Genomic DNA, 27,475 nt, shown 5'->3' on the forward strand with positions numbered 1-27,475 from the left:
TAAGCATTTATTCTCCTGTTGCTAGCTAATTGTTGCATCAGGAACTCCTTTCAAATCTTTAAGTTTTAGATTTTATTTTATATATATTTTTTTAGCAGTTTTTTTTGTGAAAAAAACGTTTTTCTTTCATAAAAAGAATAAAAGAAAGAACAATCGAAAAAAAAAATAAAGGAGAAAAGAGCAAATTCCCTTTCCTGCCGCAAAAGATCAATGGTGCAAAGTATCCAGTCTGAATGAATCAAGAAAAAAAGAATATTTTCTTTATTTTAGCAAGGTCATGGATTACTATAGCAAGCTTTTGCCTGAAAATGTTTTCAATATTCTGCACCAGTTAACTGCATTGGTTGAAAAAATTAGTTTAACACTATATCAAAGTTTGTTTTTAACGACAGTTTTTATAAAAAGGCTCGCTTTTTCTCTCTTTTCATTATTATCCTACTCTATAACCTTACTCATTCAAGCGATCACCGAAAATCATTAATCAAAGAAGCATGTTTCTGCTCTCTGCGCAGAGACGAGAATTTGCACTGGACCTTTGCCTTTAAGAAGCGCATTGGATTTCACTGAGCCATGTGGGATTACAGACACACTAAAAGCCTTACCATAGACTTAATAAACCATGTTTCCCCATAAATCCTCTTGAGGATTAGTCAGAATAGCCCTTAGCAAAAAAACAAGCAATAGGTGATCAGGGACACAGTTAGGATTTAATTCAATAGTTTCTTAGACCAAACTGCCTTTTTATTCATGCTTAAAATGACATGAAAACATAAAGATGGTTAAAAAAAAATTCAGAAGGGCAGTGAAGCTTTGCAAAAAAAAACAGATTTTTATATGGATATTAAAAGATGTCTAATTATTTCGGTTTTACATCCGAAAGCCTTTATTATCAAGAAAAATAAAGGAAAAAAAATAGATGAAATAAATTAACACGCGGTGGTGGATCCAGGGGAGGGGCGAGGGAGGCCCCCCCTAACGTAGTGTAATTTACTTAATTAACGCAAGTTCGCGTTAATTAAACTTGCTCCTAACGCAAGTATATCGGATCAACCTATTTTGCCCCCCCCCCCTCTAAAAAAAAAATCCCGGATCCGCCCCTGTTAACACGTACTAAAAAATAACATGAAAAGATGAGAAAAGCACAACAAACGCTATACAAAGAAATGAAAGAAAGGATCTCACATATGATAAACTATAGTTTTTGTTTTCTGAAACAAATCCAAATATACCAGTCACATAAAGGTACAAGGCAGGTATGACTACCATATATGGAAGAACAACTTTTATCAGTTGTTCTTCCATATATGGAAGAACAAGAAGTTTATCATAAATAAGTTCGTTTATTTTTTTGTTTTTTTCTTTCTTTTCTTTGTACAGAAAGAAACGTCATTTCTGTTTTTCTTATCTTTTTACATTATTTACTAGTATGTGTTAATTTGTTAAATCTACTTCTTTTGTCCTATTATTTTACCGTTGGTAAATTCTTCTGGATGTGAAGTCGAAATATTTAAGCATTTTTTTACTTCATTAAATTTTAACCAAATTTTAATCAATGTTCAAGTCATTTTAAGCATATTACGATTTAACTTTGGGCAGGGGTGGAGAATAATACATTGCTGTGTTTATAATTTAGCACGTTAAATAATGGGATAAATGATAATAGTCTCGAAATTCTATAAAGGAAACTAGTGCAAAAACTTTCCGACTCCCCTTCGTCTGTGCCTGAGATGTCTTACTATTCGAATGAAACCTAGAGATATTTAATTTTGAATCTTGATGAATCATTATACAAGATGAAGACATAGTTATCTGGGTGATGAATGAATGAATACATTCATTCATAAATACTAATAACGCTTAAAACAATAAATTACCCGGACAGAGTAGTACATGTAAGGTCAAAAATTCTTTGAAATAGTTTCTTGAATAAATCGAAAAATATCTCGAAAATACTTTAAAAGGAATTCTAGTGGTATAAAATCGCTTTAATATTTGTTTCTACGTAGGCACCTACGTACGTTCTGAATCTTCATATATTTGTATTATCTGATAATCAGTTTAAATTTTGTTCGTTAAAAATTTTGCTAGAGCATTCACCCCTACTAAACCATTTGATTTGATTAAACAATTTAATTTTGACATCAAGCTTGTACCGAACCCCTGTACTGATTTTTTGCAGAACTCACAATGGAAAGAAAAAAGAAGACAAACTGGCAAACAACAAAAGAAAGCAAGCGTTACGCAAATATTTAAAGTTGTAGGGCTTTCTCCTAAAATGAGCACAGACGTTCACCATTTGAGCAGGGTGAAAACTGGAATGAATTAGAGATTACAGTAATTACCATCGTTATTGTGTCATCGCTAAAAGTAAGTCATCATTAAAACTAAATCATCAATAAAACTGGGTCGTAATAGGGATTACAGTAATTACCATCGTTATTGTGTCATCACTAAAAGTAAGTCATCATTAAAATTAAATCATCAATAAAACTGGGTCGTAATAGGGATTACAGTAATTACCATCGTTATTGTGTCATCGCTAAAATTAAGTTTTCATTAAAATTAAATCATCAATAAAACTGGGTCGTGATAGGGATTACAGTAATTACCATCGTTATTGTGTCATCGCTAAAAGTAAGTCATCATTAAAATCAAATCATCAATAAAACTGGGTCGTAATAGGGATTACAGTAATTACCATCGTTATTGTGTCATCGCTAAAAGTAAGTCATCATTAAAATTAAATCATCAATAAAACTGGGTCGTGATAGGGATTACAGTAATTACCATCGTTATTGTGTCATCGCTAAAAGTAAGTCATCATTAAAATTAAATCATCAATAAAACTGGGTCGTAATAGGGATTACAGTAATTACCATCGTTATTGTGTCATCGCTAAAATTAAGTTTTCATTACAATTAAATCATCAATAAAACTGGGTCGTGATAAGGATTACAGTAATTACCATCGTTATTGTGTCATCGCTAAAAGTAAGTCATCATTAAAATTAAATCATCAATAAAACTGGGTCGTAATAGGGATTACAGTAATTACCATCGTTATTGTGTCATCGCTAAAAGTAAGTCATCATTAAAATTAAATCATCAATAAAACTAGGTCGCGATAGGGATTACAGTAATTACCATCGTTATAGTGTCATCGCTAAAAGTAAGTCATCATTAAAATTAAATCATCAATAAAACTGGGTCGTGATAAGGATTACAGTAATTACCATCGTTATTGTGTCATCGCTAAAAGTAAGTCATCATTAAAATTAAATCATCAATAAAACTAGGTCGTAATAGAAATTACCATAGTTACTAGGTTTCCAAACCATTGATGAGCAAGTTCGTGAGCAACAATAATGGCAATCCATTGTTTCCGTGATGTAGAGCTATTCTCAGGATCAACTAGCATACAATCTTCACGAAACGTCACCATTCCCCAGTTTTCCATGGCACCTAAATCAGCAAAACACATACATGAATAGTAGTTCTGATAACGCCACACGCATTTCCAGCTGTACTTACCTCTTGTTCGAGTTCCCCCCCCAAGAGAAAAATGGCCTAAAAATGTACCACCCCACATATTGACGCCACTTCAAAAGGAGAGATCTAGACTATAGGCCATAATGTCGGAGTTGAATAGCCAGTCTCGTCAAATATCTATCTTCAAATAAAATAAATTTTGGAAAAGTTTCGTCGTCCTAGAACCCATGATATCCACCACACCACTGAATAGGGTCAAACCTGTGTGAAATTATGACCCAAAATACGATTCAGACATGGTTTCATATTCCCTTAGCATCTAATTTATACTGTTCTACATTAGAGAGATTGTCTTTACCCATCATGCAGCCCAATCTTTTTAGAAAAGATAGATAGAGTAAAATAGAATCAGGCGTCATAACTTAGGCAAAACACATCACGAACTAAAAGACCGCGAACCAGTTGAACCATGCTATGAACCGACTGCGATCCCTTCAGAAAACCAGAATTTGAAGACCCCCAGCTTATGCCATTTGTCCGATCGATTTTAACCCATTAACCGATTGATTTTAAAAGTCAGAAAACGTGATTGAAATAGCCTAGCCTATTATATAATTATTCAGCTTACAACTGCCGTGAACCTCCATGAAATATGAAACAGTCTTGAAGCTATACTACATGCAATGTGCTCATAAAACAAATATTCAAAAGAATACAGCAGAAAAAAGGAACTGGAATAAGAAGAAGCAAATATCTAACAATGATATACACGTCTCTCAACTATTTTTACCGCTCGTACTGACACAAGACCACATTAACAGCATCCCAAACATTTATGTTTACATCGAACATCAATACAACAAGACCAGGCATTACACTGTCTGGATTGGCTTAGAAAAAGACTAATTTTAGGCTCAAAATAAGTGATGAACTGAATTCTAACTGAAAATCATAGAATAAAAAAAAACTTTTTACTTTGTCATTTAGGGTGGAGGGGTATCTGTTTCTTCCCTCTTTTAGCGTGCATTCAAAAATTTCAAGCATTCCCCGAATTTGTCATTCTAATTTTGTACCATAGGCACAAATCAGCAAAGTTTATGCATTTCTTGAATCTTATGCGGTCCACACTGTATATTTTATTATTGTTTGAAGTCTATGATAATAAGATACTCCATCACATAATTTTAACACGCGATTTTTTTAGTTTTCCTTGGAAAATTTAGGTGTTTGTGATATTTTTCTTTTTTTAATATAGACCATTGAATGGTTAATTCCGTACATAATACTAGATTTTATGCTGGAAAACCAAGTATCTAGATTTATTTTTGTCCTCATTTCAAACGCTCATTTTGTCCCCATTTATTGTATAATTTAAGTATTTTCTTTTAGGTTATGTATTATTTTTATTTCTCAAATACTGGTTGAGCTTGTAATCATAGGCAGCGCAATAGCGCTGCCTAAGTAAAGAACGATGTTGCCACAATGTATTATTTTTTTTTCTCCATACCCGGGAACTTCGTATCGAAGAAGTTGTCGTGGAAAATTTGAAAGGGGCTCATTGGATTGGAAATTGAAGTGGCTAATGTCCGTTTTAATAGTCAAAAGTGATTAGAGGGCGACCAGCCCCCCCCCCCCCACCGCCCATCATTCCCCCAAACACATCCAATCAAAATTTTGAGATAGCCATTTTGTTCAGCGTACTTGATTTCCAGATAGAAAATATGTTTTGAGGAGGACACTCCCCCCTCGGGGCAAGGGTTGTAATTTATGCTCTGTGGGTATATAAGGCTTTTATAGTAAGCGTTGTCGTAGAAACTTCAAAACAGGCTCATTTGATTGTAAATTCAAAGGGCTAGTGCCCTTTTTAATTGTCGATAAGGATTGGAGGGCAACTAACCCCCCCCCACGCCCATCATTTCCCCACACACCTCCAATCAAAATTTTTATATAGCCATTTTGTTCAGCGTAGTTGTTTTCCAGATAGAATATATGTTTTGAGGAGGACACTCCCCTACAACCCTCGGGGCAAGGGTTTTAATTTATACCCTGAGGGCATATAAGAACGATGTTGGCACAATGTATCATTTATTATTTTTTTTTTCCCCTTAGACCAAGGCGCTTCGTATCGAAGGAGTTCTCGTAGAAACTTCGAAATGGCGTTATTCAATTGGAAATTGGAGTGGCTTGTGCCCTTTTTAATAGTCGAAAGTCATTGGAAGGTAACTAACACCCCTTCTACACCCACCGTTTCCCCAAACACATTCAATCATTTGCCAAGCCATTTTGTTCAGCGTAGCTGATTTCCTGATAGAAATTATGTTTTTGAGGAGGACACTCCCCCACAGCCTTCAGGGCAAGGGTTGAGTTATACACTGGGGGCATATAAGGTTTTTATAGAAGACGTTGTCGTAGAAACTTCAAAAAAGGCTCATTCGATTGGAAATTCAAAGGGCTGGTGCCCTTTTTAATAGTCGAAAGTAATTGGAGGGCAACTAACCCACCTCTGACGCCCACCTTTTCCCCAAACACATCCAATCAAAATTTTGAGATAGCCATTTTATTCAACGTAGTTTTAAGTTCTGTAAATCAGGTCTTTGAGGATGACAACCCCCTCACAGCCCTCAGGACAAGGATTGTAAGTTATGCCCTTGGGGCATATAGAGTTTTTATAGAACGCGCTGTTGTAGAAACTTCAAAAAGGGCTCATTCGATTAGAAGTTGAAATGGCTAGTGCCGTTTTTAATAGTCGAAAGTAATTGAAAGGCAACTAACACCCCTTCCACGCCCACCATTTCCCCAAACACATCCAATCAAAATTTTGAGATAGCCATTTTGTTTTACGCAGTTAAAGTTCACGAAATTATACTTTTGAGCAGGACACTGCCCCACAGTCTTCAGGGCAAGGGTTATAAGTTATGCCCTGGGGGCATATAAGTTTTTATTGAAATCATTGTCGTAGAAACTTGAAAAAGGGCTCATTCGATTTGAAATTCAAAAGTCTAGTGCCCTTAAATAGTCAAAAGTGGTTTGAGGGCAACTAGCCCCCCTCTCTCGCCCACCTTTTCCCCAAACACATCCAATCGAAATTTTTAAATAGCCATTTTGTTCAGTGTTGTGGATTTCCAGATAGAAATTAGGTTTTTGAGGAGGACACTCCCCCATAGCCCTCAGGGCAAGGGTTGTAAGTTATGCCCTGGGGGAATATAAGGTTTTTATATAGCGCGTCGTCGTAGAAACTTCAAAAAGGCTCATTCTATTGGAAATTGAAATGGCTACTGCCCTTTTTAATAGTCAAAAGTGATTGGAAGGCAACTAACACCACTTCCACGCCCACCATTTCCCCAAATATATCCAATCAGCCATTTTGTTCCACGCAGTTTAAAGTTCAGGAAATTATACCTTTGAGCAGGACACTCCCCTCACAGCCTCCAGGGCAAAGGTTATAAGTTTTACCATTGGGGTATATGAGGTTCTTTTTAAAAGCTTTGTCGTAGAAGCTTGAAAAATAGCTCATTCAATTGAAAATTAGAAGGGCTAGTACCCTTTTTATATCTTAAAGTGATTTGAGAGCAAATAACCCCCCTTCCACGCACACCTTTTCTCAAAGCACATCCGGTCAAAATTTTTAGATAGCTATTTTAGTCGACGTAGCTGAAGGTTCTGGGAATTAGGTGCTTTAGGATGACAACCCATCCCCCCCACAACCCTCAGAGCAAGGGTTGTAATTTATGCCCTGGGAGCATGCAGGGTTTTTATAGAAAGCGATGCTGTAAAAACATCAAAAAGGGCTCATTCAATTGTAAATTGAAAGGGCTAGTGCGCTTTTAATAGTCGAAAGTGATTGAAGGGCAACTAACCCCCCTCTTACGCCCACCAATTCCCCAAACACATCCAATCAAAATTTTGAGATATCCATTTTGTTCAACGTAGTTCCGTAGTTCCAACTAATTTCCAGAACATAATTTGCCCTTTACTGAAAAAAATTTAAATGTTTTTACTTTTGTAACTTTAATAAATTAAATAATATGAACATTTTGATTACTAAATATCAGTATATGTATATTGAACTGACAATCCACATTCATTTGTATTTTTTCAGTAAAGTACAAATTTTGTTCTGGCCTTGGGAAGGCATAGGGGTTTTGCCCCAACTTATGTTAATTTGTGCTCGTTTTGAGTTTGACTCGGTTATTTATTGTAATTTCTGTTCGTTTTGGGTTTCATTTATTTATCGATGCTGATTTGTGGTATTTTCACGCTTGGTAGATTATTTTATTTAATTTTTGCTAATTTTTTGTTTAATGGAGTTCTTTACTTTTCTTTGAAAAACGCATTCTGTGGAAAAATTTTTTTAATTAATTTAGCCAAAAGTAATTCGTGTGTGTTGTACAGCTTGATTAGAGCAGCCTACGCTTATATCGCTACTATTTGTCGAAGTCCGGCACAAATTCACTTAAAGCTACGAATGTTTATAGCTATTGACATTGTCATTTTCAAAACAAAGGAATTTTTACCAAACGAAGCTATTGTTCAACCTAACCCCCAAAGAAGAAGATAAACAAACAAAGCAAACTTATTTACCTGATTGGAAATCTGGAACAGGTACTAAATCAACTTTTGGTAAAGGATAAGGTACATCAAAATACTTTTCAAAAAAGGTTAATGATTTTACAGCCGCATTTAAAGCAAATTTGCCGTGCTCCTGGAGCCCTTTAGGCGTGAAAACACGTATGAGTCGACCCATTTCAGTAGTGTCTCTAATATGATCCAGTTCACCGACGAAGAAAGCAACTAGATAGGTTGACATGATTGGAGTTCGCTCAAATACAACTTCTCGTAGCTCAGGAGATCCTTCGATATTCTTCTCAGAAGCAATAGGCTGTAAATAATGGAAAAATGTAAAATCAGCACAAAACTGTACCGCCAAGTCTATTACAACATATTATAACGGTCCGAAGAAAAAATACAAAAGCAGAAATTTCTAGGTTTTTTTTTTCACCAATCCTTAAAGTACTGGGGACAACAAAATGAAAACATTTCTGTCCCCTGGCTCTATCTCAGGGGGGCCCCTAATATAGAGCCAGGCTCTAAATTCTTGAAAACAGGAATTGTCTGCGATTTTCTATTGGTTGTTATAAAATTCTGAAGCCTCAAGTCATGTGCTAGGTTTCACCAGTGTTGTCAAGCAGAACTGTAGAAAAAATGAGCGGAAACTAATCCGATAAATTCTATAATGCTTTTGGTTCGTAAAAAAAATTCAAAGAAATTACAGAATCCGGCCAATAATTATTTACAGAGGACATGTCTTTAAAAAACAAACTTTAGAATACATTTTTTTTATAATCACAACAGCTTACGATTGCACAGTATTTTCTGTTTAGATCCCGGCGCCGCGCCGGCGGATCGACCGAACGCCGCCGACGAGAGGCCCGGTCGAACGCCGCCGCCGACAAAGGCGGCGGCGTTCGGTCGAGTTTAAATTTATTTTGCGGCAATTCTTTGTTGCGTCAACCGCAAATTTGGAGCTTTTCCTTTTTGTGTGGTTTAGTATTTCGATTTTCCTGATTAAAAATCAAGCAGGGCCTGCCCTATCCCAGAAATTTCGGGTATTTCTCCGAAAATCTCTGCGTCAACCCGCAAAAAAATTTGGTTCCCCGAATCCTCGAAAATCACGCAATCTCGGTGCCACCCATAGCGATTTATCACCAGTGACTTTCCCTGCCAAATATTACTTTGCATATCATAATTCTTCACTACTCTCTTGTTCATTAATTTTCGTCTATTTTGTTACTTTACATAAAAACCAGACAGATGAGATATGCAATTGCAAATATTGCAATATACACAGTTCTTCATATGTTGACAAAAAACAGTATCGTCTTTATGAAATGAATTTAAATAATTTTGAATGTAGTTTCCCAATCGCTATTTCTAACATCGTTCGTAGTCAAGAATTTTATTTTCAAGTTGAACAGAATTATAGAATGAATTCACTACTATACAGCTTCAGCCTTCAGTTGGCTTTTGAAATTGACTGCCAACAGATTGTTTCTACAGCTGAATTGTAATTTTGCAGATTTTTTTTTTTTGCTGTTTTTAGATAAGATTTTCATAATTTGTAATACTCACTTTTAGAACGACTGCAAGTTTAATACTCAATTGTTCGGAAGCTACCCACAAAAATATGACTCATAAATAAATTGTAAATTATTGCCTATAGGGGGGGGATAGGGGGCTATCATTTTTAAGTGAGAATACCTTCTTCTTTTTTTTACTGAAAGCAGGGTTGCCAAAAGGATAATTATTTTTTTAATTTAAAGTGGAGACAGAAGAAAATGATATCATATTCCCTGGGAAACCATTGAAATATTTTGATATTCCCAGGGCTCTCCATTAAGACTTGTTCATTGTCTTGGATATTTTGCGATTTCTCATAGGCTACTGGCCTAATTTGGCTTTTGTGTGTGCTCCATTTTAATTAGATTCTTTGGATCTCATTGAATGCCACGGCGAATCTATGAGTCATTTTTCCAATAATTTGAGGTATATCTGAATAATTTCGACATTTTTGTTGTTGTCTTGTACCCCTTTACTCATACCCTTAATTTTTTTCAAGGAACACTAAGCTTTTTAACGCTATTTTGCGTGTTTTTTTTAACCATATAGTAACCTAGTTAATTATTAAGTAACTTATTTTTCTAATGAAAGCTGAGACTGTATCCTATCAAGGTGGTATCCAGAGAGGGGGGGGTAGGGGGTATTACACTTAAATGATAATATCTCAATTTTTTTTATTGAAAGCAGGGATCCCAAAAAGTTATTTTTTTTTAATTTAAAGCAGAGACAGCATTTTATCAAGGTGGTATCCAGAGGGGGGGGGGGGGGGGTGAGCTATCATATTTAAATGATAATAACTCGATTTTTTTTCGAAAGAAGGGGTGCCAATAAGTTAAATTTTTTTATTTAAAGCAGAGACGGTGTCCTATCAAGATGGTATCCATAGGGGGTGGGCATAGGGAGTTATTATATTTAAGTGATAGTACCTTGTTGACCAAAAGTTGACAAAAATTAACAAGATTTTCGTGAGTTATACTTGATACAGCACTTGCATGGTTTTATCGTCCAAAGGGAAAGGGACATCTGCGTCCAACCCGTTTTTTTCTTACTGATGAAGCGGGTTTAATTTGAAAACATTCATTCATAAGGACCAGGCAGATTCACACTAAAACGAATTGGTGTGACGAAAGCGGTATCGGCATGCCCACCTAACGTTGCGCTCGAGTGGCAATGGCGCCCTTGGTCCAGTGCCCAAGTTACATTAAAAGGCCAGGTCATAATAAAAGCTTTCAATTTGGGAAACTCAATGAGGAGTTTTTGACAGGCATTTGACCTCAGGTACTGGATGGTGTAATACTTTTAAGTATCTACGGTTGTTTAACAAATTCATTCACCCCACAAATGATTGAGGAAATAATGCACACTTATAACGAATGTAACGTTTCGAATATTGTAAAATATTTTTCAAATCTTTGAAGAAAAGCAAAAAAGGCTAAATACCCATAACTACGCTTGAAAGCTATTTTAAAAGAAACTCTTTGGAGATTTCCATGGAAATGACCATAGCAGAAGCTTTGAGCCTGGGTGGGAATCAAAGAGGAGTCTGAGTATTTTGACTACAGGTGACTTATTGTTGCGACTTTCTTAAATTTTGTATTTTTTGTGAGTCTTTGGAAATCAAAGCTTAAACTCAATAACTGATATTAATTGTCCTAACATTTTATTTGGATTAAAAGTGACGAACTAGGATGAAAATATCAACATCGTCCTGGAGCTACTTCAGTCTGCATATTATTTCATTTAATGTCATTTAAAACGGATGAGCTTTTCATTTTGTACAAGAAAATAGATGGTACTTAATTTTTCTTCATACAGAATAAACCATTAAGTGTTTTTTGTTTCATTGTAATTGAAGTGTTCATCATGTATTTTTCAATTTGATAAATTTACTCCTTTTAGATGCAGTTTATAATTTGACTGATATTAGGTATTTATCAATTTATAATTTGGATTGAATCCCCAAAGGAAAAAAAACGAATGATATACAAAAGAGCAGCCAAAGGCAATAGAAATAAAGCAGTTCTGCCTTAGACTTCATGACATATATTATATAAAGGAGACAAAAAACTTTAAAGTGTATTTTTTTAAAATTACTATTAAAAAGTAGATCTCAACACAAGAAGGACTCTTCGGAATCCAAAAGAGCTAAAAAAAACAATAACTATCAAAGCCACCAATTTAATTGGATACAAATGGAACAATACAAATACAGGATCAAAGCAGTATAAAAAAGCTAATCTTGTAAATTTAAAGTTATATTCAAACTTTTTACCCAGGCAAATGACGGATTTTTTAGTATAGTATTTGAAGTTTTGTATGCAGTAATAATCGATGAAAAAAATTACTAATTTTGATAATTATTTGTGTTAAGAATACATAACTAATAGATAATTCAACTACTCGTATTATGCAAGGGTTCTGAAACGCCACAGTAATTTCGTTTCTATCACATTTCTACTTCTCTTGATGAATAACGAAGAACAGTTTCCAGCCAGCGACTTGTGAATTTTTGAACTCATGAATAGGCTCGAATCTGTTGTAAATTTAAGCTGTGATTTGAGAAAGACTGATGAAAACATTAATGTTTGCGGTCAACATTGATCACGCCGGCGGCGTGCCGCCGACATCTTACCGGCGGCGCGGCGCGGCGTGCTGTTTTTGGCCCCGCTGCCGCCGGTCTTCCCTCATCGGCGCGGCGCCGGGGTCTATTTCTGTTTATGCAATATAGGTGAGCCCAATTGCTCATCACATATCACGGTGCGGAGCCAAACAGGTTGATTTAGCCAACTCAATGATGTTTCAATCAGTAATTTTAGGATATTTGAATGTGTCATGCCTAGGAGTACTTTGTCATTTCATGCCTTATGTCAGACTGAAAACAACGAATTTAATACTTCTACTTAACATTATACAAATTCAGCAATAAAAGTGATACTTTTAGAATCCGAAAAAAATAAGGATTCTACTAATATGTAAATAAAGTCGAAACACTAATGGGATAAATATAACAAAATTTTATAATTGATCTATCCAAAATACTAATCTAGTGGGTAAGTCGATTATCTAATGATTAATAGTTAATTAAAACTATTGCAATTGTAAAAACTAAAATTTGAAGTGTTTAATCTTGAATAATTCTAATAATGATTATATTATTGCATAGCTTAGATTTTGAGATGTTATTGTTATATTCATACATAATCTTAATCCTTCAATCCCTTGTTTTTTCCCCCAGTTTAGTGCCAATTAATAGCGCTGTTTGTCTTTTGCTAAAGTAATCAGGAAAGTTAGATTTTCTAAAACATCATTTTCTACTGCATGTGGATGTGCATAACTGCATATGGATGTATTTTCATTTAAAGCTGAGTTTCCCGGTTTCCCTAATTTTTAAAGTATATAGAGCTGGGTAAGTTTCCACTTAACCAATTTAAAGAATCAGATTGTTTGATTCAGAAAGAACCAAACAATATTTTTCAAACGAAAATTAATTTCTTAAACTGTTTCTTCATTTTATCATTTGTATTAATTGATAGACAATCTATTTTTTATCAAAATAAAATGTTTTTTTTTTTAAGTCAGGGTCAAAAGCGAGGTAGACCTTGGATAGTTCCATAAACCTCCTTTTTTTACAGTATACAATAATGATGAAGATTTATATCAACCCTCTGTAAGTAATTGAATGTTCTTAGAGGAGTGCAAAGATCTAAATGGAAATAAAATGAGGGCATTAGTAAAAGTAAATAGTAAAAAAAGTAAAAAAAAAAATGACCGTCAACAATACTTTCACATGGGCTACGGAACTTATTCAAACCAGGTCCCATTTAAAAACAAATAAAAAAAAACTCACTGCTATCATAATGACAGCCCGTTTCATTACATATCCAGCTGTGCCGTTTTATAGTTGTTTATGTTGACAGTGCGTTCACCCTTACATTTTTTTTTTTTTTTACTCATGTTACATACAATATATTTCACAGCATTAGGCACATCGAAGGTGCTTGATATGCCACTGGTCCTTTACCCCGTTTAATCACTAGGTTTTGTACATCTATGAAAATTTGCTAGAAGAAGTCAATTATTAGATAATACAACCCCATTTGCAAGACGGCTCCAACTGGATGCGTGGCACGAAACAAAAGGAGCTTTCTTGAAGGTACTTGATTGACACTGGTCCTTTACCGAAATCCATTGGTTCTAACAAGAGGAACAGTGCAATTCCTATAAACCTAAATGGTTTTCAGGTACTACTACTACGACTAAAAACTCACCGCAGCACCAAGCCGCCTGAGGCCAACACAGCTACACACGCTCCTCCTCCATCCCAATCTATTTAAAGCCTCCCTTTTTACACCCGTCCACGAAGTTCCCATTTCCTTTAAATCTTTCATCTTGACGTCCTCCCACCCCAGACAACGACGACCCGCTTTCCGTTTAGCCCTAGACGGTTGGCCGAAAAGAACAATCTTCGGCAATCTATCATCCTTCATCCGCACAAGGTGCTCTAGCCACCTCAACCTTTCCTTCATTATAGCCCTAGAGAGCGGTATTGAACCATATTTTTCGTATAGCTTATTGTTTGAAATAAGGTCAGTCACTCGGGTACCCAGAACAATCTTTAAGCGATTTCTCTGGAAAAGATCTAGCAAATTTCATCTGCTTTTGGGAGTGCCCATGCTTCAGAGCCATATTTGACCACTGTCATCACTGTAGCTTCTAATATTCTAATCTTGGTTTGCAGACTTATCTTCCTATTGTTATGATTTTTTTTAACTGTGAAAAAAAAACCTGAGCCTTGGCTATTCTACTTTCAACATCTTCACTGCTCCCACCATCTTTACTAATAATACTACCAAGGTAAGTGAAGCTGCCCACCGGACTGTGATCAATCTTTTCATTACCCAACGTCACCTTTTCATCTTCACTTATTCCTAGCCTTAGTGACTTAGTCTTCTTCAACATTAATTTTTAAACCTATTCTAGCACCCTGAACTCGCAAAACCTCTAAAAGTTAATTAATTTTGCTCAGCACTTTCATCTAGGATGCTTAAATCATCAGCAAAATCTAAGTCCAGGAGACTTTTTCCTCCCCATTTGATTTCGTGGTCTCCCATTGCTTTTCCTGTGCTCCTTAAGACAAAGTCCATCAAAATAATCTATATAAAGGGGGATAGAACACAACCCTGCTTAACTCCTGATTGAATGCAAAACCAGCTGCTAACCTCATTTCCTACCTTAACCACGGCAGTGTTATTCTCGTAAATAGCACTAATCACTTTAATGTATTTGTTTGGTATACCATACAAGGATAAAACCTTTACTAAAGCTCTTCTATCTATCAGAATCGAACGCTTGCTCATAATCTATAAAACTGAGGACCAAAGGTGTTTGACAACTCAGGCACTTCTCAATTATTAACCTAAGAGTGAAAATTTGGTCGACCCATCCTCTACCTTTTCTAAAACCGCAATATTCTTCTCTTAAAACTTTGTCTACGGCATCTCTCAGTCTAAAAAGTATCATATTACTAAGTAATTTACTACCTGCAGAGACCAGACTAATGCCTCGATAATTACCACACTCACTTTTATCACCTTTCCTTATAAAGTGGCTTAATTAAGGTTTTCCTAAAATCGTTAGGTACTTCCCCTTTTTCAAAAATCATATTCATAATCCTCAGCAACTTATTTCTAACCTCAGAGCCACCGTATTTAATGAACTCATTTACCACCCTATCAGCATCTGGAGCCCTATTATTTTTCAATCCTTCTAGTACTGCCGTTAATTCTTCCTCGCAAAACAAATGTTCCTTCATATCCAAGGTATCACAAACCTATTTATTTTCCTCTACATCTTTAGGAGTGAGTTGTAGATTCTCAATACCGTGGAATCATCTCTGCCAAATCCTTAAAACCATTGTATCCATTAATAATTCTGGATATCTTCATTCGTGGGACAACATTAACTGATGGGTAGAGATAAAAATTTGAATGAATGAGAAGCTTGAGTGAAACAGATGAAAGTGGACATAGCGAAGAAAGAGTGAATGAAACAAAGTTTAATTATAATAATCGCCCTACCTTTCCAAAATGGCCAAAATATTAGCTTCCCAGTCTATCTGACATGTTCCTTTTTGTTAACATTATTTTAAAAAATATTTCTACAATAAACAATAGCCTACATTGCTAGGATTCTCCAAGATGTATTAAATTCTAATCGTTAATTAAATAGTGCTGTGTACACCCAGTAAAATAAAATTACATTGTTTAACTGGCACACTGACCACTTTTAGTAGTAAACCATGCTTAGAATTACGTCTAAATATTCAATTCTGCTATTTCCTTTTGTTTGGACAAAATGTAAATTCTACTTTAAAATCTTCTATCTAGCTTAAAAGGAAATACCTCCTTCCCCTCTATATGATGACGTGTATACAATAGCCCTTTTCTTATACCGAGGAAACAAGACTCAAAATCCTTAAATGAGAAAAAAAACTTCACTGGAAGTGTCAGGTTAATATTTCTTTTCATCTCTTTTTATTACCAAAATAGTTACTTATAAGACCAATTAGAAAAGTTCCATCGCCATCACTTACCATATTAGATATTGCTGTGCGATCCTTAGGAACAATTAATGTTATATCAAAAGTTGCTTTGTGAGCAGGTTCATCCCAACAAGGAAAACATCTTCTAGCATCAGAAGGTTCAAACATAGTGGAACAAGCGTAGCGCTCCTCTCCCTGTGCACTAAAAATGAAAATTATATAATAACCAGTGAGGTCACTAAAAGTACATATTTCAAATACATCTTTCAAAAAATTCCACAATAGCAAACTTCCTAAGATCAATTAATATACAAAATCAAAACAATAGCCTGTTAATAATATTATTAAAAATAATAATAGCAACACATTATGTCTCTCTTGAAGATAAACAACACTTAGAGATTGAAATCATGGCTTAAAATATTCAAAGAAAATATTTTATTTTGGCTTTTATATTTTAAGCCCTTCCAAAAAGCTTATGCTAGCTTATCCAATTATATCCAAAACAGTAGCAACATCAAAATACGATATAGTAAATGGTACCAAAATTGATGAAAAAAAGGATAGGTTCCCTAGTAGAATACATTCTAGTACCTCTCTAGCTGTTGACCTGCTCGCTTTTCTATAGTCTGGTACTGGCCCAACAACTTTACAGTGAAGCATCATGTGATTTTTTTTAAGTAAAATGGAAGTGGTAGCATGGTATGCAACGCATTTCAAATGCAACACGCTTTCAATGGGGCATGGAAAGGATGCACCACACTTTTAATGGGGTAGTCGACAAAAAAGCTAAGCCGGCAATGTAATTAGACTAATACCTGGCTCTGCTCGAATGGCTTTACTGAATCATGGTCACTTGACAAGGCAACCCCTCTATCTTCCTCATTTACACAATTTTTAAGGCCTCTGCCTCATTAAAAGAACAACTTTTGTCTGATTTGCTTCCGAGCTATGCAGGGGCATCGTTTGGGGGTGGCAAGAGGGGAGACAGTTGCCCCCCCCCCCAATAATGGGAATAAAAATTATTATATATCCTATGCCCTTTGAATATCTGGATATGGACCCCTTTTGCCCCCCCAATAAAAATGCTGGAGATTTGCCCCTGGAGCTATGATCCCTCTACTTTACCTATTTTCCAGGTCAAGTAAATGAAGTAAATGGATGTACTTAATTATGATCCATTCATTACCTCCTTCCAATTGCCCAGCAATACTCACTTCCTCTCTATTTATGTACTCTAGAGACAACATATTTAAGATGCAGGACGCCAATGTTAAACTGACACCGCCTTTGACTGATATTTTTGCCCCTTGGAGGTACCTGTCCCTGAAAACTGGCCGGCCAAACTGAAGACATTTCTTATAAGCATTATCCTGCAATCCATTTGTCCTAATAAAAAGAAATCAAAGAGGTATTAGGATGTGTTTCTACTCATTAGCACATAATAATCAAGACAATTATAAACCATAAACAGAAGCCTTCTTTACTTGCTGCAATTGTGCAAGAGACAACAAACAGCTTTAATTTACTATCTGAGCCAAAAAATTGCAGTGATAATACCCTTCTTCAATACAAAAGTAAAAGTTTCGCAAACCAGAATGACGAAACAAGTTCAATCATCCAAAAACAACAACTTAAACCCAACAACAGATGTTACCATTTCAAGTGACCTCAAGTTAATCATTCACACATCTAATATTGCTTAGCAGCCTAATGCACAGTTAACATTACTCGGAATTATGGGTATATCCAAGAGCTCATTATCACCGTTTCCATACTTTCATCAAATTACTTACGGAGTACGACTGTATGATGTAGAACCCTGGTTGTTCGAATAAAGTAAATACTAAAATAGGAATTATTCGAATACGTCGCTTACACTGAAAGGAATATTTACATTAAAAGTAGAAGTAATATTATTTCCTCTTCAGAGCTACATGCCTGACCACCCTAAAAATGGAAGAGACCATCTTTACCTTCTTTTCATCAAGCTGGCAGGGACCAACACATTCCCAGCCAAATTCCCCTGATTTACAATTTCTAATCCCCCAAATCCCACTTATATCCCACCTACCTCTTTTAGACTCTTTATTATATCCCACCTACCTCTTTTAGACTCTTTAATACTCTCAATGTATACGCTAATTCCTACTCTTAATGAAATTTCATCCACTGCAATAAAAATTTGAAATACAATGCTTTCTCTCTCCTCTGCTCTTAATTCATCCATTTTTAGTTTTTTCTCTCTTATGTTTCTCTCTTTAGTTTAGTCTCCGTGCCATATCTCCTCCTCTCCCACCCCTTCATTAATTTTTTGCTACTACAATGGGCTTTGTTTACTTTTATCTGACACTCAGCTTATTCTAGCTGGTGAGGCATTTTTCAAAAAAACTTTATATTGCCTTTTATCTCATAAAATGAGTGAATGTTAACCATTTGATTGGGTTACTAAACAAGGTCGAACATTAAAAGAACCAACTAAGAATCAGCTAATTTGAGCTCACTGGATTTACACCGTGAGTAAATCCAGTTACCAAAGCATTCACATATCTTTAAATGTGAGAAGTCAAACCAATCCCCACGCCCCTCCAATCATCCAGTCTAGATACCTGTAGCAGCTCAATTACGATCGAAAGTGAAGATCTGTTTTCAAAACTGTTATGACTAGAATAAAAGGCTTGATTTTGAAAATAAAATTCAAGTCATAGCTCTTTTTAATTAATTTACAATTTACACTTGATCATTACCACGCAGGTTTATGTGCAAAATAGCGCCTCCCAATGCATTGAGAAGCAGTCTTCTCAAAGAAAAGGATGCCAGTGTACTCTTTGCTGCAGATCATCACCTATGCCCTAGTTAAAATTCAAATCCCTTGGACTTACTTCACAGGATAAAATAATTGTATTCAGCATTACACCTCACCCTTCAATATAATTCTTCTTTATTGTCTTTACTACTTTCCAAGGAAACATTTTTGGGGACAAAACAAAAAAGATTTGTTGCAAAAGAGTTACAGCAGCCATTGGTTTGCACCCACATCAAAGAGAAACACTTGTGATTTCTTTTTTTTGCCAAAAAGCTCTGTAGTTGCTAACATGTCAAAACTTTTACAATGTAATGTCTCAAGAAAAATCAAATAAAAAAAAAAAGGATGAAACGTCAGTGGCATTACAATTTTCACCGCCGCTTTACCGTATGAAGGGTTGGTTGCCATGGGCGAACGTAGCTTCTTCTCTAGGGGGGGGGAGGCCAATTTTGTGATGAAGGGCGGGGGGAGTTGAAGTTATATTGGCAGTTCACGAAACCTTACATTGCCAGCAAGTTCTATCATGCCTATGAAATCTTTATTAATAAGTAATCACCAAAAATCACCAAGAAGCTTAAGCATTAATCGTCTTGGATTAGAGCTAAATCTTTCCAAGACATTATGGATAATTGCTTCTTGTTTGAATTTATTCTGTCATTCCAGCTGTTTGTTTTCAGATTTTTTAACCATCTACCTTTTATCAACTGTTTTTTATCCATCTATCTTTTTTCAACTGCTTTTTCAGCCATATCTAGTGTAAATTTGAAGTTCTAGGGGGACAGCTGCCCCCTTCCCCCCTCCATACGCCCATGTCGGTTGCAGAGACATGGAAAAGGGGTCGTCCACTCAGAAATTTAAAGTTCTAATGCGCCCTTTAAGAGCTGAAACTGATTGAAGAGTTATAAGCTCCCCTGTCGCGTTTTTTGTCCTGTAGCTCCCTATGGCATTTGATGAAAATTTATAGATAGCAATTTTTCTCAAAGGCGTTAAAAGTCTAATAAATACGCCTCAAGGGATGACACGACGCATGTAGTCCCGGGGGCAAGGGCCCTGATTTATGAAAGTTCCCGTTATTCACAGGTAAATTTCATAATAGAGATTAAAAAACGAATGATCAGCTTGAAAGCTTCAGTAATCATTCCCTGGGTCAAGGAGAGCTCATATTTTAGTTCGTAGGGCAAGGGTGTCAGGGTTCCGAAAATAGGCCAAAAAATATTTGTCCGTAAGCAGACTGAACAACTTGTTATTCTCTTATAGGTTTGGAGCTTACGCCCTTAATTGTCTGGGTTCAAAAGGACCCTAAAGTACAGAAAAAAATTGGTTGGAAGCATAAGACCAGCACATGGGCCCACAAAGGACCAAATACTTGTTTTCTGTTCCTCAAACTGCTTGAAAGTTACATCTGTAAGTTCACATATTCAATGGGTGTGTATCCATCAAAAATATCTTAGGATGAAAAGAACAAATTCCAGCAAATAAAGTTTAACTTAAAGATATTGCCTTACCATGTACAAATACTGAGACATTTATTGTGTTTACTAATTAAGATTAACACACTCTTTGGAGCAAAAAACAAAATTACTCTTTACGCTCCTTTTATAGTCCAAGTCCTTCTAAAATTTGCGTGGAAGTTTAAATTTTGTATAAAAAAAAATACCTACAAAAGAATCGTAGAAAAATTTACAAAAAAGAACAAAAATAGCAAATGGAATAGGTCCAGTTCAAACCTTGACAACACTGCTTAAGTAGGGTCAGCTTAAAATCCTTAAAATGAACTCAAAAACTGTAAAAGTTGGCCAAATGCGGGGTGTCGTTTCAGGGGGGTAGCAAGGGGGCAGTTGCCCTCCCCCAACAATTTGGAGAAAAAATGCTATACTGCCCATGCCCCTTGACTATCCGGATATGATTTTTTTTTTTATTTTTTTTTTTTCCCAACTCCTCTCCTCTCGGTGACTTTCAAATTTTCTTTAAAAATATCTCATAATTTATTTAATGTCACCTACTCTTTTCTTAATCAAAAACTTCTTCAAAAAATTCAAAATATTAAATTTATATAAAATTGAGCATTCCAAAATATATCAGGTTATAAAAATAGAGGTATACAACATTTCAATTTTCATATACCCTACCTTTTAGGTTCATCCGATATCTCAGGCTGCCCTTCCCCCTTAGAGCACCCCTTCCATCGTGACCTTAAATTACACTTTTCAAATCCTTTTTCATCAATTTCTATTTCCATCGATATATAATTTACTTTTGCCCTCCATCCCCCAAAATAACAATATAAAATAAATAAAAAAAAAAAAAGTAAGAAAAAAATGAAAAACTACCTTTACAAAAAAAATACTAATAGGTAGAATGTCTCATTATCCCTTCACTTCATTTCCTTTACTTTTATTACTCATCTTACCTTTCCCCTTTGGCTGCTCAATTCTCTTTAAACTTTATCTTTATCCTACTTTTAATACTTCTCAATTCTCTTTAAAACTTTATCTTTATCCTACTTTTAATACTTATTTCTTTATCTTTCTTTTATTCCTTTTTTAAATAACAACATTTCCATGGCAATGATAATTGAAATATAAATTGTTCTGCAAATCCATAAGTAGTCTAAATTACATATTTAATTGGACAAATTACACAAAGCTATCTTATACTCCCCTTTTTGGAAATAAAATAAATTCCTAGTATTTTGTTTTAATTTACAGATGGGAAGTAGTTACGAAATTTTTTAATGGAAAATTGAAAAGATTTTTCTCTTGGAAGAGTGGGTGAGGGGGAGTGTGATGCAACGACATTGCATATTAATGAGAATTTCAAACCAAGGTTTTTAGTCTCTAGTTTCGCTCTGATAAGCATTGAATTTTCTTTTAAATTTACTTACGTTGTATATTTGGCACGATACCATCCTTTCATTTGCTCTCCAATCTCGCCAATATACTCAATATTAAGATACCCTTTCCCTCTGGGAATATCCCTCGGAAAATTTATTGTTACTGTTTCAAGTTCTTCTGAGGGAACAATATTGCAAGCCTTGATGATGTCATGATCCTCAACTTTAATAGTGGCTTCTTTCAGGTCTAAGTTGACTGAGTTCAAAACAACCGACGTTGTACTCTTGCATACCTAAAAATAATTATAAAGTGTACAAAATGATATTTTCAGATTAAAATGACAATTTTTACAGCTGGCTTTAGGCTATCAATTAAATTTTAGTTTAGTACCAGACTTTAGTTCTTTTAGTTTAATTTCAGAAGTATGTAGCTTTTTTTTAATTTTAGTTCAGTGCCAAACACTGTCAAAAGTCCAAACAATGCTGATGTTTGTAATTTGTACTACTTGGATTGCTTGTTTTTAAGATATATATATATATATATATATATATATATATATATATATATATATATATATATATATATATATATATATATATATATATATATATATATATATATATATATATATATATATATATATATATATATATATATATATATATATATATATATATATATATATATATTTATATATATATATACCACATTTATGATTTTGAAATTATTCTGGTCGACTAAGGTTATTTAAAGGTAATAAATCAGATAAAAAAAGACATATCTTGTAGATACCCCACTCAAGGCCTTTTCCGGATATAACAATTACTAGTCATGATTGTGCTCAACGTCCTCTTTCTTCTAGTTTGTTGCGCTGTGCATTTAACGTTTAAAACTGATTTTCGTTTTGAATCATTAGTGCGAGTGAGAGGAGGTAGTATTAAGAAAATATTAGTCCTCATACTTTTAAGTGATTAGTTTTGTATTTTAATGTTTACTTATTGTAGTTAGTACAGTTTTTTTAATGTAAGATATTATGAATAAGGTTTGAAGATTATTTTAAGCCTAGAATAGATAAATAAATAAAACAACAATATGGACAGTTAAGCGTAGAACATTTATTAAAAATCCAAAACACCTAACTAATCTATATCAAGTTTTTTTTTTAGATCAATTAATTTTATAGATATTAAACAGACACAAATGTTATTACTCGTTGAATTAGAAATAAAGAATCTACAAAGAAACTTATTTTTCATACAATATTTTTTTACGAGTTTATAACATTTTAATTAAAATTATTTATTAAAACCTTAACAACAGTTTGAGACTCAAAAGTACATATATAATCTGGGCATATAATCAGGTACATTACCGTTGAACAGATAACTAGAGAAGTGCAAGCAAGTGTTAGAACTTTCTGTAGAATTATTCAGAATAAGCTGCAGTACAACAAAACTTTTGCAAGATGGGTTCTGAGACAAATTACAGACGCCAAAATTGCCAACAGAGAAACTAGCTTTCAAACCAGTCAACAGCTAAAAGAATAATGTTTAGTTGAAAAAGAAAAAACTTTTCGACAGAATTGTTACACATGCAGAAATGTGGATACACCTTTTTGAAGCACAGTCTAAAGGGGACTAAGCTTCGCTCGCTCGGTGAAGCGGATCATAGACGCAAAAACAACGTTTGGCGTCCCCACCCCCCCCCCCCACAGAAATACAATCTCCCCATACCCTGAATTCACAGGGTATGGATTTTTCTGGATTCAGTCACATTGACATTCATTTTAGTTTCTTGCCTAGTCAGTTCGTGAATTGTGCCCCTGAACTATTTAAAATAAATTTGCTCAACTAAAAATCCAGTCCAAATAACAGTATTTTTAGTAGATTATCTTGCTAAGATCAATCTCAAATATATGGGCATAGAGTCCCTAGGGAGATGGTTTTTCTCACTGAGAATAAAAAAACAGGATTTTTCTCACTTGAAAAAACAGGATTTTTCTCACTTGAAAAAAAACAGGATTTTTCTCACTTTTATGGATGTTTCTTGGATGGTTATGAGTGTTTGTCAATTTATTTGATGTTTTTCATGGATGTCAACAGCAATTTATGCATGTTTTTATATTTTTTGTCACTGAGAATAAAAAAACTGGATTTTTCTCACTTTGATGTATTTTCAAGGAGAATTGTCTCCGGGCGAAGTTTATTAATGTCTTTGGTGTTCGTCCAGGAGAATTGTTTCCGGGCGAAGTTTATTAATGTCTGACGGATGATGTCAAGGTTGATTGATTTGTTGGTGTTCATCCAGGAGAATTATCTCCGGGCGAATGTTTTGATCTTAGAGATGAAGAGATTAACGCGGGAAAGGGTTTCCTAGGAATTTCAAATGTGACAGCGCAGGGATGTCAAAACAAAAGGAACACGCAGAAATTACGTTTAGAGATTATTTGGGCAAAACCGTTTTGAGACATTTTAGAAGATGATTTAAGCGAAACCGTTTGAGGCATTTTAGAAGATGATTTAGAAGAAGATTTGAGGGTGAAACTCTGTGGTCGTTATAATACACAAGTTCTATTTGAACAGTGTTATGAGGACCTCTACCCCAACCCCAAAGGGCTCCGATCCCCCTACCCCCACCCCCCAGGCAGTCCCCCGCCCCCCAAAGGACCACCCGGCCCCCCAAGGGCCCCCGGACCCCCAAAGAGCCCCCTCCCCATTTTTTTAATACTTTTTTTGTGCATTTGAGACTTAGAAGGGCCCCCACATATCAAAAGGCTTTATTATATCTTTTCAGAACAAGTTCCTTTCTTAATATCATTCCTAAACCGATTTTAAAAGTTGAAGTACCCAATCTTCTCACCCTCGACATTACTTTATATCTGTTTGAATACCCCAGCAACAAATAACATTTTTCAATAGGACTTTTAGAACAATTTCCTTTCCCAGTGTCCCTCATTAGCCCATTTTACAATAAGATTTAGATATCCTTTTCCCTATGACTTTACTTAAAGACTTTTGCACACCCCAACATCAAGCAATACTTTTCAAAGGCATTTCAGAACAGATTCTTTTCTTAATGTCCTTCCTAAACCAATTTTACAAGTTGAAGTACTTATCTTTTTCACCACAACTTTACTTTACGACTTTTTGCATACCCCAACATCAAGCAATACTTTTCAAAGGCTTTATTATATCTTTTCAGAACAAGTTTTTTACGTAATTTTCTTCCTAAACCCATTTTACAAGTTGAAGTACTTATCTTTTTCCCCACAACTTTACTTTACGACTTTTTTGTACACCCAAACATCAAGCAATACTTTCCAAAAGGCTTTATTATATCTTTTCAGATCAAGTTTTTTTCTTAATGTCCTTCCTAAACCAATTTTACAAGTAGAAGTAGTTATATTTTTCACCACGACTTTACTTTACGACTTTTTTGCACACCCCAAGATCAAGCAATACTTTTCAAAAGGCTTTATTATATCTTTTCAGAACAAGTTCTTTTCTTAATATCCTTCTTAAACCAATTTTACAAATTCCATATTTTTCTGTAGTAGATAGAAAAAGCTATATCATAGTCGTGAAAATTTTCTCGAAAGATGAGAAGTTCTATTTAAATTTTAAATTTCCTCAATGAAGTGAAGAAAAGTTCAAGTTCTCTTCTAAATTTTCTAAATGAAAAAGAAATTAGTTATTAATCAATTCTATTTTTCCAAATAATATGAAAATTTTCCACTTCGGTTCAGATTTTTCTCAAAAGGATGAAAAAATTTAAAATACTGTTCCAAATTTTTTAATAGAAGATAGAAAAGTCCAAGTTCTCTTCTGAATTTTACCAAAGAACACAATTCAATTCTAATTTATCCAGAGAAAATAAAAATCTTCCACTTCAGTTTTAAGTTCACCAAAGACATAAAGAACTTTAAAGTTCTATTCTAAATTTATCTGTAGTAGATAGAAAAAGCTATATCATAGTTGTGAATATTTTCCCGGAAGACAAAAAGTTCTAGTTCAATTTTCAATTTTCTCAACGAAGTCAAAGAAAGTTCAAGTTATATCCTGAATTTTCTCAATGAAAAAGAAATTAGTTATTGATCATTTCTATTTTTCCAAATAATATAAAAATTTTCCACTTCAGTTCAGATCTATCTCAAAGAGATGAAAAATTTTAAATACTCTTCAAATTTTTCACAGAAGATAAAAAAGTTCATTCTACTGAATTTTCTCAATGAAAAAGAAAAAAGCTATTGATCAATTCTATTTTTCCAAATAATATAAAAATTTTTCAATTCGGATCAGATTTTTCTCAGAGATGAAAAAATTTTAAATACTGTTCCAAATTTTTCATGGAAGATAGAAAAGTTCAAGTTCTCTTCTGAATTTTACCAAAGAAAACTTCAATTGTAATTTCTCCAGATAAAATAAAAATCTTCCACTTCAGTTTTAAGTTCACCAAAGACATAAAGAAATTTAAAGTTCTATTCTAAATTTTTCCGTAGTAGATAGAAAAAGCTATACCATAGTTGTGAATATTTTCCCGGAAGATAAAAAGTTCTAGTTCAAATTTTTTATTTTCTCAACGAAGTGAAGAAAAGTTCAAGTTCTATTCTGAATTTTCTCAATGAAAAGGACATTAGTTATTGATCATTTCTATTTTTCCAAATAATATAAAAATTTTCGACTTTAGTTCAGATCTGTCTCGAAGAGATGAAAAATTTAAAATACTGTTCCAAATTTTTCACAGAAGATAAAAAAGTTCGAGTTCTCTTCCGAATTTTACCAAAGAACACAATCCAATTCTAATTTATCCAGAGAAAACAAAAATCTTCCACTTCAGTTCTCTATTTCACAAAGACATAAAGAAATTTAAATTTCAATTCTAAATTTTTCGGTGGAAGATAAAAAAGGAATACTATACTTGTGAATATTTTCCCGGAAGATAAAAAGTTCTAATTCAATTTAAAATTTTTCAACGAAGTGAAGAAAAGTTCAAGTTCTCTTCTGAATTTTACCAAAGAACACACTTCAATTCTAATTTCCCCAGAGAAAATAAAAATCTTCCACTTCAGTTTTAAGTTCCCCAAAAACAAAGAAATTTAAATTTCTATTCTAAATTTTTCCGTAGTAAACAGAAAAAGCTATACCATAGTTGTGAATATTTTCCCGGAACATAAAAAGTAATAGTTCAATTTTTAATTTTTTCAACGAAGTGAAGAAAAGTTCAAGTTCTATTCTGAATTTTCTCAATGAAAAAGAAATTAGTTATTGATAATTTCTATTTTTCCAAATAATATAAAAATTTTCAACTTTAGTTCAGATCTGTCTCGAAGAGATGAAAAATTTTAAATAATGTTCAAAATTTTAAACAGAAGATAAAAAAGTTCAAGTTCTCTTCTGAATTTTACCAAAGGACACAATTCAATTCTAATTTCTCCAGAGAAAATAAAAATCTTCCACTTCAGTTTTAAGTTCACCCAAGACATTAAGAAATTTAAAGTTCTATTCTAAATTTTTTCTGTAGTAAATAGAAAGGGCTATATCATAGTTGTGAATATTTTCCCAGAAGATAAAAATTTCTAGTTCAATTTTAAATTTTCTCAACGAAGTGAAGAAAAATTCAATTTCTATTCTGAATTTTTTCAATGAATAAGAAATTAGTCATTGATCTTTTCTATTTTTCCAAATAATAT

The 27,475-nt window shown here is 34.2% G+C and overlaps 1 protein-coding gene across 1 annotated transcript in view; it reads right to left on the reverse strand.

Annotated features, from left to right (window-relative positions):
• Positions 1 to 314: 314 nt before the first annotated feature.
• LOC148946998 (puromycin-sensitive aminopeptidase-like protein) overlaps positions 315 to 27,475 on the reverse strand; it is a 55,054-nt gene continuing 27,893 nt past the window's right edge. Inside the window, exons 2-6 of the mRNA XM_089096484.1 lie at positions 21,837 to 22,078; positions 16,198 to 16,348; positions 8,070 to 8,367; positions 3,313 to 3,461; positions 315 to 335 (exon numbers count right to left, since the gene is read on the reverse strand). Coding sequence (XP_088952610.1) covers positions 315 to 335; positions 3,313 to 3,461; positions 8,070 to 8,367; positions 16,198 to 16,348; positions 21,837 to 22,078 — 861 coding nt within the window. The remainder of the gene's footprint in view (positions 336 to 3,312; positions 3,462 to 8,069; positions 8,368 to 16,197; positions 16,349 to 21,836; positions 22,079 to 27,475) is intronic.

The sequence above is a fragment of the Artemia sp. Qi Xiang Cuo genome, chromosome 11 (genome assembly GCF_049724085.1).
Source record: "Artemia sp. Qi Xiang Cuo chromosome 11, ASM4972408v1, whole genome shotgun sequence".
In the NCBI taxonomy this organism is placed as follows: domain Eukaryota; kingdom Metazoa; phylum Arthropoda; class Branchiopoda; order Anostraca; family Artemiidae; genus Artemia; species Artemia sp. Qi Xiang Cuo.